The sequence below is a fragment of the Coturnix japonica genome, chromosome 1 (assembly GCF_001577835.2).
Source record: "Coturnix japonica isolate 7356 chromosome 1, Coturnix japonica 2.1, whole genome shotgun sequence".
In the NCBI taxonomy this organism is placed as follows: Eukaryota; Metazoa; Chordata; class Aves; order Galliformes; family Phasianidae; genus Coturnix; species Coturnix japonica.
In genome coordinates this window covers 81,843,565-81,862,735 of record NC_029516.1, presented here as the reverse complement: position 1 = coordinate 81,862,735, position 19,171 = coordinate 81,843,565, and the positions used below count along the sequence as shown (strand labels likewise).

The following is a 19,171-nucleotide window of genomic DNA, read 5'->3' as shown; positions in this document are numbered from 1 at the left end:
AATTTTACTGAATCTGCAGCTTACAGAAGAAGATTACATCTCCCAGAGAACAACACGGTCAGAGATGGGTCACGGGACCTGGACCCTATATTATCTCTGTCGCAGGCTAGACGGACGTCTTTTGAGTTATGGCGTTCAGGGGAGTGTGTGGGAGCCTTCACTGTTTCGCCTAGATTCACAGTAGGCCTCTCGGTTTCGGGACTCATTCTCTCTCCTATTTTGCTTGATTCATTAGCTCAATATTCAATTATATTGTATTATATTGTGTTATCCTGTATTTCGATATAGTATTTAGTAAATAAGTGTGCCTCCTTAGATCGTTGCCGCTGTTTTCTTTTCCTAATTAATTTTTTTTCCTTTTGGCCTAGGGCCCCTGCGGGGCCCACGGCCCCCTGTCACGGACGCAGGTGGATTTTCGTTTAAACCGTGACAATTGTGAACGTTGTGAAAGATTCCACAACGTTCTTACACAATCTCTGTCAATACTTGACCACTCTTATAGCAAAGGGGGAAATAAATATATATATCCTTATAGCTAACTATTGTTGCAGCTCCAAGAGGAATCTGGCTACACCTTCTCACATAATTGGAGTCGCTGACATAAAACTGTAATAGTTCATCTACCATTTAAATACAGACATCTCTAACCCAAAATGAAACTAATGTGAGATTGTTTCAGAACAATCTCTTCTCAATATTCACAGTATGCATAAATACTTACCATAGGACAACTAGGAAAAGGTTTAATTTGTAGCAAGGAAACTTTAGATTGGATGCTGAGAAATGACTTTTTAATTACAAGGTTTAAGAAATCAGTGGAACAGTTGTCTGATGACAAAGTTGTAGAGATCTTAGAGATCTCCATCCCTGGGGGTCTCTGAGAACAAGTTAGACAAACTTCTATCAGGTATGACAGATAACGTGTTCTCACCTTGGGGTAGAGTTGTACTTTCTGCCTCTGCTTTCTATGAAAATTGAGAATCTCTGTTTCTAGTTAACTGAGGCAATTATGATCCAGGCTTTAGCCTCTGGGATAAATTATAAAATATTGAATGCTATCAAAATACCGCAGACTAAATTATACATTCAGCAGATTCTATTTGTATCTCCTTTCTCAAACTTTCGCAATTGCTTTGCAAAGCTCACAGGGCAGTTCTTATGCCTAGCTGCTTAAGAACTCTTTCCTGATCAATCACAGGAGAACATGCTTTTTCTTCCAGGCACTGTTACAGGAAGGATGTCTGGGGATGACTGTCAGGCAAGTCCATCTGCCTACACTGCCAAAGCAAAGCCTCAGTTGGCTGAGAAGCTCATGTAGGTATAGTCTGAAACTGAAACCACTCACTGCCATGGAGGTAATCCAAGCACCAGTCACTGGAGCTGTAACTACTATATAGTAATACCACAGAAACCCAGGTTAGACCTGCAGCACAAGCATGACCAGCAAGAGTGCTGTGTGATTTCCTCAAAGCTATACTAAGTATACATTCAACAGCATGCAGCTCACTACAATAGTGGCATTAGTTCAATTAGTAAACCTATGTTCTATTTGCAGATCTCTGTTTTAAAGATATTGCCAGAAACTGGAAGGATGTATTCAAGGACCTCTACAGGAAACATAATTGCAATATTCCCTTCAAAAACAAAGTCCCTGCAGTGCTAAAAGTGAGGCTAAAGATACACTAACACACACTGGACACCATGCAACACAGATGATGAGCAAAGACAGCACGAAGTACAAGACGTGTTTACAGCCATGCAGCCTTATGTTCAACAATCACATCATTCAAATGGAGCATTTACACTGTTTACAGCTCTAGTTCAAAGAAACAGAAGCCAAATAAAATCTGTAAATAAACAGTAGCAGGCTATGGTGAACATTCTGGCAATGAACAAATGTAGTAAATATATTTCAATCACATTTTTTAAAAGACGATCAAATGACTATTGATAACATCATCCTTGCATATAAACATAAAATTTTCATAAGGTATTAACTTTTTCTCCCACACAGCTAAAGATTTCATCAAAGGGAATAAAAGAGTGCGTAAAGCTTTCAGAACAGCTGAAGAGCTATGGTAGCTCAGGATGGTTCTCAGCTCTAGTCATCCAGTCAGTTACAATTAAAATGTCTGACTTTGTTAAGACAGAGACTTACAGATTCTTTGCCAGCTCTGACCTTCTGCTGAGATGGCCAATGGATATAAAAAAATTAGATCATAGCATATAGGCCTGTCAGAAGCACAATGGATCATTAACTCAGTGGCAAACAGATTCAACACGGTATCAATTTGTAGTGACTATTCACCTGAAATGGGTAAGAAGGGACATGGTTCAAAGACACCAATGCAGATAGACAGCCTTAAACTTCCTCACGAAGTACATTTGGTAACTACACAACATCTTTTTTTCGAATAGTTACCTTGATGTCTCAGTGAACGAAAATGGAAGATTTCTCTATATCATACATTTTCCTTTGCAAGTGAAACGGAACTCCATTTCTTTTCAACTGTTCAGCTACATTCTTGTTATCTTTGTACAAGATGCTATTTTGAGCAATGTCGGTCACTGAACAGTGTGACACTATCAAAAATGTGTATGTTGGAGGGAACAGTGGCAGGAAAAGAAAGGATTTTATCAATTGAAAAAAGGGTTGATGGGGACCACTTCTATAAATCACTTCTTGCTAACTAGTTGTAATTGCAGTGCACAAAAGATAAAATTATAGAGCTAAGAGCACTTATTACTATGTGTACAAAACTGTTAAAGCGTATCAGAAGATTTCTGATCAACTTAAGAAAAATGGAAAGAAGTTAAGACAGGAAGCACTCAATATGTGTAAACAGCTAGCATATTCCGGTAATTGAAAGCTGCACCTTCCTTCTAAAGCTTATACAATGCCAAACAGCCAGGTATTATTTCAATAGATAATGAAACACACAGTCTAACTCTTTAGATTGCCAAACATAAATCTAAGACAACATAATCAAATAAAAAGTTTCAATGGTGAGACAAAAAAAAAAAAAAAAAAGAGAGAAAAGATGCCTCTTATGCTTTGGTAAAACTAAGTCAAGTAGACCCTAGATACCAAAGATGCCACTATACAGTCACTGCAAGTCACATAGGAAAAAGACCACTTCCCCATACACTGCTAGTGCTTAGTCTAGGCAACATAGGATGAAAACCTCAGATTCAGTCTGTTAAGAAGTCTACTATATCCACAGAGGAGTCTGGGTAACTAGTCAATGTCCTTTTGGGGAAACTCACAAAATTATCCGTATTACCCTGCTACTAAGAAAAGGAACGAGAACAAAAGAAGTGGTTAGAGCAAATAAACTGCTAGAATGACTCCACATGGCATGATGTTACAGCAACTATTCTGAAGAGGGTTGTATCACAAGGCCCCATTCTTCTATATAACTATTTATGATATTTGACTAAATCTAAACACAACCTTATGGGCAGCTACCACTTTGTGTCAAATGACTCACAGGACAAAATTCTGATCACATGGAAACATGTCTGTTACAGGACAAGACAAGCATGATTAACATGGGTAGCACTGGTGAAGAATAGGCAACGCGCAAGTATTTCAGCAGAAAGATCTTAGAACGCTCTGGTTGGCAACCAGTGAAACATCAAGAAAAACACTTGCTGGTTAGATAGTCGTAAATTATACAGAAACAGTACTTTAGGGGAATGCCTGAAACCATCATTTGATAAAAATACTTCCTCCTTTACTGGCTGACTGCATATAGAATAGGCACTAGACTTCCACTCCTTTCATGTAAGTAAATACACAAACTTTATTTCAGTAACATGAAGTATGAACAGTCTCCCTTTTTTACATGCATAACCCTAGCATAATGGATCCTAACCCAGAATACAGCAACTACGTGCTACTTCACAGTGCACGAATAACTCTAACCTCAAAACTTAGCAAAGAACCACAAGCAAATGCAGCAGGCTTAGCTCAATTAAGTATTAGTAAAATAGAAATCATACCTTCAAAAGTGCAGGAAGAGTTGTGCTTTCCTTTTGGTTGCTCTTTAAATTTATGGCTTCACTCCCTTTGTTTTCAGAACTGAAAAACAAAGATATTTTGCAACACTGAGGACTTGAATTATTCAATTGTACTTGAGAGCCAATAGATTCAAATTAAACACAAAAGAGCATTGACTTAAAAGGACAAAAAACATGTTTTCCAAAACATAGCCATATTCTGCATACACTGCAACTGAAAAAGCCATGCCCCAAAAAGCTTAAAATGAAAGCAAAGTACCTATTGCACATCATAATGACATATTCATAACTCAAGCATTCAGAAATGGCAGATAGTGTAACTAAGGCTGTTCTCCAACTGAAAATACAAAACAAAGCAAAACAAAAAACCCAAATTTCATGTATATACGTGTTAACTTTTTTCTGGAAAAAAAAAAATAGCATAGTTGATGACTTGCCCACTGCAGCATTCCTTGGCATAGCAACAACCACCGTGCAGCTAGAAGGCATTCACAGTCCTTACACTAAGGATTGTGGTCAAATGGGGTGTGCTCAGGGCAGATGGAATCATCACAAATCACAGCCATCAGATTTATCAAAACTTTACTGAACAATGAACGTACCTAATGGGGGGTTTGCAAGCAAATTAAGAAGAAATTTTACAAAGGTGACATCAGGTGTGTCATAATTACCAAGGCAACACTCACTGTCCATTATAAATGTTAGTAGTCCAAAGTCTCCTATGTCCTTATAGCCAGTTTACCTTGGTCAAAACATTCTTCAGAATCCCATCTCTGGAATGAGGGGAACATTTGTTTTGCCCTGATTCTTATAACCATCCTTAAGTACAATCCAGCAGCAAACATTTTAATAAAAACCTTCACGCTACATGCAACTACAAAGCAAAATTATATAAGGGAAAACATTTGAGGATGTTAATGACAGATCACTTCCTGCATTGCCTATCACCATATCAATTTAGCATGTGAGAAATGTTCAGTTTTGCAGTGAAGTGATAACCACTTCAAACAGCTTTCTTTGTTAATTTTAGAAATTTAGCTTTGCTATTTATAAATGCACAAGCCATTATGTTTTTATCTGTGTGAAGAGATGAGCATAAAACTATTTAAATAAAAGAATAAAACATGTTATTCACATTTTATTGAATTCTGTCAGGATTTGGATGTAGACTAGTAACCCCATAACCTCTGACTGAAAAGCCACAGGTAAGCATGACCCAGTAGGACTTCTGTAAAGAAAGGTTTTATTCCAATTGTGCATTAGGTACAGCAGCTAAGCATACGTTCACATTCACACAGAGTAGAACATTCAGTCCAAGAATATGATGATTTCCCTACCAGCTGCTCAGGGTTAAGCTTCCCTAAGCCAAAATGAGAACAGAATGCTCCTGCAGCAAAGGTTAAGATCTTTCTGATCCGCTTCAAAACAGAAAAGAAAAGCGCTTTCCTGTCTTTTATAGATCCCCTTCATTATAGAACCATGTACTCCCAGAGCACCTCCGGTAATCTTTCATAACACATTCAAAAACACTAAGATGCTTTTTCAGGGAGAGTAACACTGAAAGTCCTGTCTTTATTTGCCTCCATGTAACACAGAGCGAATCAATTACTATACTCTTCTGTTAATTTCTTGTGCCATTTATGTATTTTGTGAAGGAGATGTCTTCAACACTTCTGGGCAGCCTGGCACACTAGGAAAATGCTCCAAAGTACAAATTACACACGTAACTTATTTTCTCCCTCCTATCTTTACATGAGAATTAAAAAATCATGGATCTGCACAGCTGTTCCTGATGCCAATACACCTGACTCAGTACAGAAGTTCTCTATACTACAAGCAGAAGAACAAGTCTGATATCCATTAGGCATTCTTCTTGCTTTCAGCATATCACTATCTATGTAACTTTACTGCAGAAAAAAAAGCACTGTTCACTTCTGTTAAGTATTACCAACAGAGACCATTTATATCCAGTTCTTTTACCACTTTGCTTTGCCCATATTCTTCCTTCATGTTCTGTTCCCCCCACCCCACCCCAATCCTTACAGCACTTTCCTACTTTTTGTTTTGTATTTGAAATACATCTCCATATTACTTTCTCCTCACTGGTCAGGCTGAGGCTGCTTGCTATGAAATTCCAGAGTACGCATCAAAACTAAAAGTTCAGTACAGTGGATAAGCATCTTAAAATCAACTAATAGTAATAATAATAAAAAGTATAAAGACTTTACTTTCCGGCATTAAATAAACATAAACTTGGAAGCCATTGCCCACTCCCCTTCATGGCCAATATTCTAGCGTTTCTACATTCCTGAATCTTTTGCTTTAGGGTGTAGTTCCCCCACATGCTGACTTTGTCAGCAGAGCAAGCTTCAGAAAATTCCACACCTTCTTCCTCAACCTTAGCAACCTCTTCCCACCCCCAACCCAGCTCAGCAGGGCTCCAGTAGCACCATGTTCTTAGATAAACATGAGGGAGAAAAAGAAGTCTCCACACCTGGAGCAAGCAGGCAGGTACCAGCAGGCACATGCTCTTGCAGCTCACATCACTGTAAGGCTACTTCTGGTCACCTGAGCTAAGGCTCAGTTTCCATAGTATCATTAAGGTTGGAAAAGACTTCTAAGATCACCCGGTCCTCCTGTCAACCCATCCCCACCATGCCCACTGACCATGTCCCTCAGTGCCGCATCCACACAGCTCTTGAACACCTCCAGAGATGGTGACTCCATCATCTCTCTGGGCAGCCTGTGCCACTGCATCACCACTCTTTCTGAAAAGAAAGTTTTCTTAATATCCAACCTGAAGCCACTTCCTCTCATCCTATCACTGTTATCTGAGAGAAGAGGCTGATACTTATAATTGCTATAGATGTTAACTGTGTGATATTATTACCACAGAATTGTTATGCCTTTGCTAAGAACTGAAAGCTACAGATTGACCATATGTACAGGCTCACCCCACACACATTTGAGTTGCATCTGCATTAACAGGTCACCTCCACAAGGCTCCATGGTTGCCTCAGACTTCTCTGGGGCAGTGCCTTTTTGGCCACACCAGGCAGCAAGCGTACTACCCCCTGTTCAACACCTTGAAATATAGGTTTGTGGTTAGCTACCCATATCACTTTGTTAAATCAGCCAGCCAGCTCTCAGGGCTACAGCACTTCCACTTCTCAAGCAAAGATGATGATTCTCATGAGTCTACAATTCCACACTTCCCAAAGCGCTGTTTTTATACAGCCAGTCTGATAGAATACTAAGAGAGACCACAGATTTAATATTGACAAGAATTAGCCCTAAAAGCTCTTAAAACTAATCTGCCTTGCAACTTACTGTCTGGCCCCAGAAGGGTTCTCCTGCCTTTCCAATAAAGGTATCTTGTGACAAGAGGGTCACAACTTCCTCGCCCCCCTTAAGGAAGGTGGCAAGGTCTACTCAGAACACTGCTCTCCCTGCTGACAACCGCTGCTCCAAAAGCCCTCTCATCTGCCTGGACTCCTTGCACATATCTCAAGTCTGGGGTCCACTTTGTAGTCACTTTTGGGATGTGAACAAGCACAGTGTGATCCTGATACCAAAGAAAACCCCTCTGTCCCTCCACAGTGTGCTTTTGTGGACTTTACCCATACAGGCTGTCATTCACAGATGGTTGCAACTGCTTGTTTACGAATTTAGGCAGATACAACTTTTATTTTATAAACAATAACAAAAAGAAGGCATAGAAATAACAAATAATTTGTCCTGAGTAATAAAGATACTGTTAAAATTAAGACTAGAATCTAAGCTTTTTGGCTGCTTCTCAAGTAATCTACTGCCCTCCTACTGCTATTTCTGCCTGACATGCATTTTCTCATCATTTGTTGGTGCATCTGACACAGATGGGTTAATCTTCAGTGAAGGCAGAGAGATTTCTTCCTCTGTCTTGCTGCTTTTCCCTACTATCTTGCCAGAATGCATCCTGAACTAGTGTCACTTCTTTAAATATTTGAGATTAAACACAAGTTAAAATATATTCCATCCTGTATGTTCTGCACAAACTTCTCTGTGTGTGATTTTCTAATGCTTTTTGTTCATCTGCTGCTGCAAATCTGTTCTGACCTTTCCATAATACCAGGACAGGTGGTGTCTGAATCAGAAGCAGATTTTGGTCCAAGTTTTTAATCATAACACTTACATAGGAAAGGTCACAGAGTCTTATAGGTGAAAAAAAATGTTTATATCCCCATACATATATGGTAAGGTCGCTCACACAAAACACAGAAAAGTAGACAAGTATTCAAATCCAGTTTTGCTAACACATAAGAAGGATAGGAGTCAATAAAGAAAAAGCTGAAGGGGAGCAAATTTAAGTATGTGGTTTGTGAGATCTTTTCCAACTGTCTCTAAAAACAGAACAAGACAATTATAAACAATTACATGTTCAAAAGGCCCTCGCAGCATCTCTGTGCAGCACCAGGAGTCTGCTTCCTCCAGCTTTGTTCTTTGCAACAATCCCTGGGAACTTGCAAATTAAAAGCCCACCCTCTCTTCCTCTATTAGCTAACCTCACCCCTATTATGCACACAGCAGATTGTGGACATGTTGTGTCAGATAAAAAACAATCTACAGGCAGTATGTAAGTGCGATGAAGCACAAATGTGTGCGCTGTGATAAGAATGACCAGATGCAAAGCTTATTAAACTGAAGCTAACTGCTGTGGCATTTTACTCTCCTCTTACAAGGTACCTGCTATGGATTCCTGCTTGAGAATGGAGCAATTAATGGGCAACCCTTTAAAGAAATAGGGACAGCTGGCTAAAGCTTAACTCACGCAACATCATGACAATACTTAGAGATGCTGCCCTTGCCTCTTGCTCCCACCAGGGAATACTCCAACTGTACAAACAGAAGTCACTTCCAACACTGTGGGTCCAGAATTTACTTCTTATGAAGCCAAGATGTAAAAAGATGTTGCCAGAGAAGCGAGAGCGCTACCAGTTTGCCTCTCTCCAGGAACAGCTGACTCCCCACACAGCCAAACCCTCCTTGACACTGCATTAAGTTAACACTGCCCATTTTTAACTGGGCTCCCTTTCAGATCAAAAAAAAAAACAGTAGCCATTCCAGGAAAGGACTTGTCATTGCATTAGTACACCTAACCTGAAATGTGTCATAGGATACCAAGCAACCCTAAGACACTACATTTGGCCTTGCTGATACAACACTAATTAACTAAGCATGACCTCTCTATGTTTAATGATATTGATTGTGATATATCCATCCAGTCATGTATTTAGTAATTTATTCTACGTTTTCCTCAAGATGATGCATCTTCATTTTGGTACTGTAGATACAATTCATCCTCCAGCGCAGTCATCACATGAGCCAATGTAATTTTTGTCTTTCCTTTCTTACCTTTTTCTTTATTTCAGAATTCTGGGACATGACTCTAGTTTCTGACCCCTGCCTTTTACCTCACACTGAAAAAAACAAGCACTCCTCTCTGCAAAGCTACACTGTATTTGGTCGTGATGTCATCCCTTCTTTCCAGTTTTACTTAGTGCTAAGACAGTGACACATTCAGTGTTAACCTCCTGAGAAAACATCAGACCCTACAGAACACAGAAGTTGCTAAAGAAAATGTGATCACCCATTAACTTAAACCAAAGCTAAGTGAGCCTCCCTGAAGAATGCGAATGAGAACTGTGAGTCAAGTAATACTATCAAATATAGATGCGCAAGACCAAAGTCATTGTGAAGTTTCAGCACAGTACAGGGATTCTCAAACCACATGAACAGGCCAGTAGTAGTTATGAACTTTTATGATACATCTGCAAAAAGCTATAGGTTAGCAAGTACTGTTTTTTTCTTTGCTCCTGCTTCTAAGTGGTAATTATAAAGAAGACTTAGACAATTCAGACCTTTGAGTAACATTTTCTATTATACACACCAGTTGCCCTACTTGCCACACATAACTGCCACTATGATTATCAAAGCTGGCCTCCCAAATAATCTAGATCACAAAATCTTACTGATGTAGACCTGCATTACACCTGTAGTTTTAATTAAAAAAAAAACCAAAACACAACAAAAACAGTGAACAATGGAGAACGTACAGTATTTGTAAAGAAAAAATAAAAACACTTTCCCATGTTTACTACCACTAAATCCACAAAGTCACAACTAAAACATAGGCCTGCCAGTCCAAATTTGTCAAGCTTCATCTCTCCTCTATGGAATCAACCTACATCTACCTTTCTCAAGTCACGGGTCTGCGGTGATGAGAAGCACTTAGCTCTGATTTCCCTTGCAGTTACGTACCTTGAGGCAAAGCCATGCCTAAATCCGTAATCCTATCATTTCAAAACCTACTCTTAGACAAACTAAATGCTATTGTGCTACTCAAATTTATTCTGTGAGGCAGCTTTTCCAGACATCAGATTGTTCCGGAGCAATTTTCAGAGCCATTTCCAGTTTGTTGGTACCTTTTTCATAGTAAAACATGGATGCTTTAACTAGACTCACTACACTAGTCATTTATACTTCTGAGAATCACTTTTTCTATCTAAGCCATCATTTTGCTTTGGCAGCTCCCATTCAGTGACTGCCAACCACTTCAATGCAATTTCACTTGCTTCTGCAACATTGCCATCTATACGGAAATGCCCATAAAAATACACTCTACTCATCTGCAAACTTCCCAAGATACAATCTTCTCTTCTTTCAAATTGCTTGTAGAGATATTGCATTGATTGATTAAAAAATAAGCTTTTTTACATAAAAGAAGTAGAAAATTATTTTCCACATCCAGTTCTTCATATCTCTTAGTTTGTCCTGCTACCATTATGTTTGTGAATACTTTAATTGAAGCACCAGCATCAGGTCAGATGCCTTAAAGAGCCTGAAGTTGCTACTTCAGCAGTTTATCAACTAAAGTAGCAGTTTCATCAACAAAATCAAGCCTGACAGTTCCCATCCTCCAGCAATGTTAGGATCAACATCACATTTACTAACTTCACAGCTCACCTGGAAGACTTGATAAATCAACTTTTCAATCCTTCCCCTTTAATCCAAACAAACAGAATAGACATAAAAGCATAATTGAAATGCCAACACCTTGCTCTAGATCCTAAAATCACACCTGTGAAACCATTCATGTCCTGTGAAGCCTGGAGAACTGTCCAAACCTGATCTACAAACAGCGTTTATAGAATTTTTAAGAGTCAAACTTTTGGCGCATACGTTGAATAACATCTGTTAAATGAATCGAAAGGCAAACATTACTGAAAAGTCCAGTGCCAAGAAGATGCCATTCCAGCATCTCTGCTTGGGGAGAAAGCAATGAAGATTCTTACAAACAGCCTTCTGCATCAAATGTCAGTCAAAGTACAGAAGCATTGTAAGAGAAAATAAAGATGCTGGTGTTTTAACAGAAAACAGCAACAACCACAGAACTATTTTATCTCTCCCCCCACTCTTGGAAAATACAACACAGCTCTTTTGGAGAAGCTTCAAAAAGATAAATTGTAGCCAACTTCACAGCCAGGTTCCCAAGGCAAACACCGGTCACAGAAACCAAATGGTAGCAGCGGTGATGAAGCCTTACTCCAGTTTCTGACAAGGCCTTCAGGGCTTGTCTTGAGGAGAGAGGGAGTGTTAGCACAGAAATTTAAATGCAATGTTTCTGGCTCCTACTTTGGTGCTTATGTGTAAGCCATGCACACAGGGAGGAGCCATGAGGATAAATGGAAATTCTAAAAACAAGCCAGTGATTCTGAGATCAGAACATGAAAGGAAAGCAAAGCAACTACTTAAAACAAATAAAGGAAGCGGGGAGGAAAGGAGCAGGAGCCACAGAGAGGCAAAGGATGAAGAAAAGGGAAGCAAAAGGAGGATGAACTCAGGCAAAAGAAGTGTTAAAATTAACCAACTAATGTAAGTGCTGGAATAGCATAAAACATTCTATTCAATTAAACAATCCCACTTGAAAACTGGTTTGATTACAGAGAGCATTTAAGCAATTTAGGAGGTTTTTACTGAAACATTTTTTCCTCTCAGACCTGTTTATGCTGCTTGTTTACATACTGCTTTTGCTCTGATGCACAGTAAAGCTAGGTCAGCTTCATGCCCTGTGTTAGTATTGCTGCCTCCCATACACTAAGCGAGCTACAGAATGTGTTAGTACAAAATGAAGAGATTTTGTTAATCCTCTTTCAAAATGCAAACTAAAGGAAAAAAAAAAAAACAACAAAAAAACACCCGTGAAAAATAAAGATATTATAAAAGTACCAAATGACACATTTTACAGAGAAAATGTATGTTAAAACTGCAAAAACCATTTCTTGACATCAAACAAGTCCCTTTCAACTTAAAAGGCTGGAACTAAGTGAAATAAGTATGACGGCCCCTGATCTCCCTTGATGAATAACTTAATCTGTTCTACACGTGAGGGAATTCAGCAGCCAAACAAAAGGTAGAGAAAAGAAAGAAAAACATTCCTGAGTAGGGCCTACTTCAACACTGGGCAGTAGGATTATACCAGATTACGCTACGGTTTTTCTTCTGGCATCTGTCAAGCATAGTAACAAACATTAATATAGAATCTGCTCTGTATTTGCTAGCCTCAGAGGTTCAGTCAAGTTTTCAGCATGCTCATGAAATAAATATGTTTCTGGCAGCTAACATATTAGACTTGGTATAATATCAGAAGCAGATTCAGAAACTATTTAAGGTTAAAATTATCGAGTTAACTGAAAATAGACAGGTTATTATATAATTACTTTCAAAAGGCACATATTTGAAGGGCTGAGAGTCAACAATGTGCTTACAAATGACAATAAGATGGAAGACATTAAAAAAGTAGTAGTACCTACTTTCCTCTTGGCAAATAGAGTTTAATTAAATTTATAATAGAAGGCACTAAGAAAAAGCAACCCAGAAAAGAAAATCAAAGAAAGATGCTGGAGTCACCAGTAAAACACAGCGAGTCCCTCAAAAGCAACACCATATAACATTGTAAAGTTAGTGGAAATCCGTACAAGGGACTTTAGAAATGAAATGAAAATTAAAACAGTAGAAAAAACAGATGTGGTAACATCCTCAGGAAAATATCCTACAGGGTAAGCAATGTAGCACTGCTACTGTCTGGAAACACAACAGTTTACACTAGCACATATTCAACTGCACGCAGTCCAAAAAAACTCTCAGAAAACAGAATTGGTTGGGTTCTCATCTCTATGAGAAGTTCTGATGATCAGAAATGCAGCAATATATTTGAGTTTTGTTTTTTCCCCACTTGTGAGTCTTCTGTCTACCTACCGACGAGTTAGTTTTTGCTGCTGTGGGACTGACTTCCTTAGAACCAATGATTCATAGATACTCTGAAAATCTGACAATAATTACGAATATAACTGAAAGGAGACAGCACTGTTAACACGTAATAAGTAGGTTTGTTTCTTTTAAGGAGTGCTACTATTATAATTAATGCTCCACTAACATTTCCTCTAGGAAGTGTCTCACAATCACAAGGCCAGCTGTTGGACTTGCTCCTTCTGGTCTCACTCCCATGAGACATTGACATCTACACCTAATTTTAATCAAATGAGGCCCCACTGTAGCATGATACAGAACATTTACTTATTTATAAGTGTAGGGAACCGCTTTGATAATCTGCTGAATCAGGGTCTTTGCTTCACTTTTGAATCATCCTGCAATGACAGCCACAACAGAAAGATCAAGGAAATAAAAAGAAATGGAAAGAAGGTCAAACATAACATAAGTGAACTGAAACTTCTCATAACGTGCCTTGCTTTGGTAAGTTTGAGTTCTTCTAAATGACTGGAGGCTTCCCCTTGCTGGTTCCATAAACCATCACCTCTGCTGCACACTCACAAATAAGATAGAATTTAATAATAATAGTAATAATAAAATTTCACTTTCCCTTTTGAAAGGAAGAGCGTCTTAATGAGAAAAAAAGAGATTTATTTATTTTTTCCCAGCAAACAATGGATTTCTTCTAAGATGCCAACAGCACATGAATCAAAACCAGACAGGAGGTAGCAAGTTTAGAAGAAACAGAATCATAGGATGATTTAGGTTGGAAGGGACATTTAAGATCACCTAATTCCACCTCGCTGCTATAGGCAGGGCCACCTCCCACTAGATCAGGTTGCTCAAAGCCCCATCCAGCCTGATTTTGAATACCTCCAGGGAGGGGGCATCCAAAGCCTTGCTGGCAGAATAAGTTTGAAATGCATTACACCCCTTTCAAGCCATTCCTGGTAGTTCCCAAATACATTTATTTGATTTATTTTTTTTTTAAACCACTACAAAAATACATGCGCTTTATAAACAGGAACAATGACTGGCAAGCCCAGAGGAAGAAAGGGAGTCTCTAATCTCTCCTTAGGCAGTATAAACAACGTTCTTCCACCTCTGAAAGCTCTTAGTTAGAAACTAATGGATGAACGGAACAATGATGTCAATTAAAAAAAAAAAAGAAAGAGAGAGAGAGGGAAAAAGGCCCTCTGAAACTAAATAAAAGGTTGTTTTTCCCTGTTTGATGTTTCTGATACACTTCAGCGATGCAGAAAAAAGTATCTGGACAAGCCCAACAAAGGCTCACTTGTGCTGGTAGTTATTTGACCAACTAATGGCACTTAGAGGGAAAAAGATAAACCTGAAATGAATCTGCTACACAATATAAAATACAAACTATATATAAGATGTTGATGGTAGCTCTGGGTTAAAGCAACTGGTGAAACATAACACCTCCAGACAGTTTCTAAGGCGACCTAACAGGTCACATTCACTTTCAACAGGACAATTGCCAAGGTGTGGAAGCTGCGCAGCCCTGAAAGAATACGCAAGAGATGGCCTTGTAAAAGCTGTATCTTCATCCAGGTAGCCTAAAGAAACCTGCATTAATAACTAACTGAATAAATCAGAGTCCTGTTAGAATCACAAAAATCGAATGGGATTTTCCCACCTTTGGGATGCAGACTGCCCCAAGATAATCACTGCGGTTACCAATATCTATTTTGTATTATTGAGAATAGCAAATAGCAACGACAGAGCATTAGGAGAAGGATAATTCACATTTATTTAATTTGTATGTAAAAGCAGCCTGAGTCATAACAGATGTCCACTGCCTTGTGCCACCATGACACTTGCTGATGGAAAATAAGAATGACTTTTGGACATGATGTGCTTATCTCCTCACACTTGAAAAAATTACAAAAAAAGCCATATTCTGCATAGGATACATGAAGCTCGATGCACTTCTCTGGAGGTCAGTGCAGATACACCGCAGATATATGTGGCCTTGCATACCACTGCGCCCCACCTCCTGATCCCTCTCCTTGGTAGTTCTGCTGTTCTGAAACAGCACTAGGTACAGTATCTCAACACAAAAGTTTCATGCTACACACTTCTGATTTGATCTTGTTCCAACATGCATCGTTCCAACTGTTTGAACAGGAAACTAATCACCGTGGTGCATATGTTCGGACAAGGCTCCTCAGGAGGCACATTTCCCATCCGCCTCCTGCCCTCCACACCTGAACAACAAACACACAGGCAGCCTCAGCTCTCCCATTGTTTAGCAATCCATTCCTCCGCACCCAGCGTTCACTGAAGCAGTGCACCAAGCCAACCTGGGCCGCTCACTCCAGCCTGGCACTGCTAATGTATGCAATTACGCTAATCTATGGAGAAGGCTGTCAGTGGAAACCAAAGACGAGAGCGTCAGCATTCCAGGCGAATGCACCGCCCGAAGCCTGGCACAACAAAAAAGCTCTTTAACATACCAAATTGGGCTCCTGTGAGCTGCAGGAATTTTGCTTGCTTCCAGAGGAATCGTGGTAGTGACTGCCCTGCAGCTAACGCTGTGTGGGAAGGTCATACAGGTGGCCAGGAGGCCTAACCCTTCTTACACCTTCTCACACCTGGTGGGGACCGCTTGAGAAAGGCAGGGCTATTGGCTGCAGGAAATGAAACTGTGATTTACATGAAGATAACTGGCTCCAGCCCCGAGTGATGTGCTGCAGGTCTACCACGAGGACACACCGCAGATAGCATATCTCACTCACAAACCACCCAACCGGCATCACCCTACTCCCCTCAACCACTGGACTTTTTTGTTTAGTCCCAGCCACAGCTGGTGAGGAGGATGCGTGACGGGAGGTAATGGCCTCAAGTTGTGCCAGGTAAGATTCAGGTCGGATATCAGGAAAAATTTACTCTCTGAAATAGCAGCGAGGCAGTGGCACAGGCTGCACAGGGAGGTGGTGCAGTCACTGTCCCTGGAGGCGTTCAAGAACAGTGAGGATGTGGCACTGAGGGAACATGGTTAGTGAGCGTGGTGGAGATGGGTTGGTGGTTGGACTGGGTGATCTTAGTGGTCTTTTCCAGTCTTAGTGACTCTACAATACCTCTGTTGCTGCCTCTTCATGTCCCAAGCCACTTTCAAGCCTCTACATTCTGCCACATCTCAACCACCCTGCCAGGGGTGATTCCATACTGCTCAATGGTGAAGGTGCTCTTGATTCAATAGCATCACTCCTGATTTTTTTTTTTGCAGGAAATAAAAATATCAGTGCTTGTAAAAGGCTGGTGGATCCTTGGCAATGTGCTGGTGTATCAGATGCAAAGCAAAAAGAAGTTAAAATCTTTCACAATCCATTTACATGACCATCTAAGAAGACTGCATACAGTAGTCAGCATAACATAACTCTGCAATTTTTCATGAGTGGTGAGAAAGAACCACCAAGATACCTCCTTAAAGTTTCCTTATTTGCTTATGTGCAGAATGACTCAAAATGATTAAAACCAGCACACTGAAAGCAAGATGAATAAGTTGTACACCTGAGGAAATGAGGCCTTGCCAGCTGACACCTCCTCACCACAAAAACACACTCATTCACTCAGGCCAATAACAAAACATAAGAAGCAGAAGGAAACTTTATCTGTGGTTCTTTCTTATCTACATGTAGAAACCAGCCAGCAGGGGAAAAAAAGAGAAGAAAAAAAAAAGGAAGAGGAAGAAATGCACGAGACGTTTCAGAACTTTTTCATCTCGTTAGCACCCTCTATACTTAAAAAGGAAAATATATATATATATTTTATTAACAACCAGGTTACCAGAAGCCACATATTTTGCATGGAGACTTAAACACCCCAGTAATATTTATATTGCATTACCATCTGATTTAGAGCAGCCCGGGGAACGCTGAGGGGTGTGAAGGAAAGCGAGCACCCAACCCCGGCCGCCTTCGGTCCCCGCGTACCCCCAGCGCAGGGCTCCCTGCCGGTAGGGCTCAGTGCTGCGCTGCTCGCCCCGCACTGGGACCGGGCGCTGATGTTCGCTGAACTGAGCCCCCACGGAAACTCCTCCGCACACCCAGAGACTCGCTGTCCACTCCAGCCCGCATCCGGCTCTCCTCACGCCATCCCGAAGTAGCGTTGCATTAAAAACGAGGAGCCGAACCCCAACCCTCCACAACCGACCAACCAACGGAGCAGCCCGGAGCGGCGCTGCCAGTCTCCGTCCCCCGACTTCACAAGGAGCCGCTCCCCCCAGGGTCGGCTCCCCGCAGGGAGGTCGGGCCCCACCTGCCCCGTGCCCCCCCGGCCGGGCCCCGCGGCTTCTCCCTTCCGCCCCACATCCTCTCGCTCAGCCCGCCTGTATCGCGACGTCCCATTGCCGTCCCGGCCACCGCGCTCCCCGGGCTCCTTCGGGGGCGAAGGGGGAGGCAGCGAAGCCGACCTCGCTGTGCCGCCCGGGCCCCTACCTGTGCGCGCCCGCCGGCCGCCCGGGCGCCGCCGCCTCCTGGCGCGGGGGGCTCCTGGCGAAGAAGCGGGAGAAGGCGCTCGGCCAGGAGGGGCCGGCCCGCCGCCGGCTACCCCCGCCGGACATCGCCGGGCCGGGGACACGAATCGCCGCCAGCAGCAGCCCGCCACCGAGTCCCCGCGGCGGCAGCAGGCGGGGGCCCACGCCTCCCTCCGCCCCGGTGGGGGCGGCCCGGTCCGGCCCAGGGGCGGGGCCAGCCCTCAAGCCCGACCCGGCCCAGCCCGAGGTGGCCGGGAGCCGGTTGCTGCCCCCGCAGGCAGGAGCGGGCCGTGGGCGGAAAGGTCCCGTGCGGGTATTGCTGTGCCAGCATGAGCCGTGGGAGGAACGAGCGAGCCTTGAGCTCTACGCGCTGCCGCCTCGCTGCAGCCACCGGCTCCAGCCCGTCTGCTTGTGCCAACTTTCAGATGCCACACGTGTCTGTGCGTGCTAAGGCAGTAAGCTGCTTCACTCGGCCTCAGGGGTGCCACGTAACACGCAGGCCCCACAACTGCATCAAAGCAAGGTGTACAGCACTGCGGCCATGTAATGCCCACCTCTCTCAGCCACGTGAAGGTGGCTAACATAGAGGAAGGGTGTTCTCTTGCCTGTTGAAGGGATTTTTTATTCAGTGACATCTTCATTTAATGGCTGGACTCCATGACTTTATGGGTCTTTTCCAACCAGAAGGAATCTCTGATGATTTCTCTCCCACTATGAGGCCTGTGTCCTTCCTCAAGTTAACATCAAACTATTCCTAACACTAGGGACAACCTCGCCCTTATAACAGCTCAGAGACAAACAGAAATATTGGTTTTACAGATAGAAGGGTGGCAAATCTTAACAACTCACTGTCTGCAAATCACTTGTAAAACCAACTGACCTCAACATCAGAATTTTCAATACAGAGCCATGCTTCCCTCCTGCTCATCTTTGTGACTGCCTCCCTGCCTTTTCATGCACTGCTTTTTGCATCAGTGGCTAAGACAAGGGGCAAATAATTTTCTATGCATCGCTCCAAAGCCAGTACAAGCCTATGAAATGTGTCATGACAGAAAATTATAGAGAAAAACCCACCACATTCTGAGAGTACTTACACACAGCTGCCCGGTCTTGGGAAAACAGCAATCAGGGCCACAACCATAAAAATGTAAGAGGCTCTTATGGAACCTTAGAGAGGATATACTCCCTTTACACTCAGAAGTAATCAAAGACCCAAAATTGAACTAAAAGAGAGGCAATTTACTAAAAGCAATTAAGTGGAACTGCACAAACAGGCTGCAGTGGGGCTTCAGCTCACAGTGACTCTGCTACTTGGGATTCTTCCTCACCATGGATGTCTCACAT

At 41.8% G+C, this 19,171-nt stretch overlaps 1 protein-coding gene across 1 annotated transcript in view; it reads right to left on the bottom strand.

Moving 5' to 3' along the window:
* The window catches only part of CRYBG3 (crystallin beta-gamma domain containing 3), an 88,191-nt gene extending 70,192 nt beyond the window's left edge, over window positions 1-17,999 (bottom strand). Inside the window, exons 1-2 of the mRNA XM_015878946.2 lie at window positions 17,790-17,999; window positions 4,006-4,084 (exon numbers count right to left, since the gene is read on the bottom strand). Coding sequence (XP_015734432.1) covers window positions 4,006-4,084; window positions 17,790-17,914 — 204 coding nt within the window. The 5' untranslated portion in view covers window positions 17,915-17,999. The remainder of the gene's footprint in view (window positions 1-4,005; window positions 4,085-17,789) is intronic.
* Window positions 18,000-19,171: the final 1,172 nt, after the last annotated feature.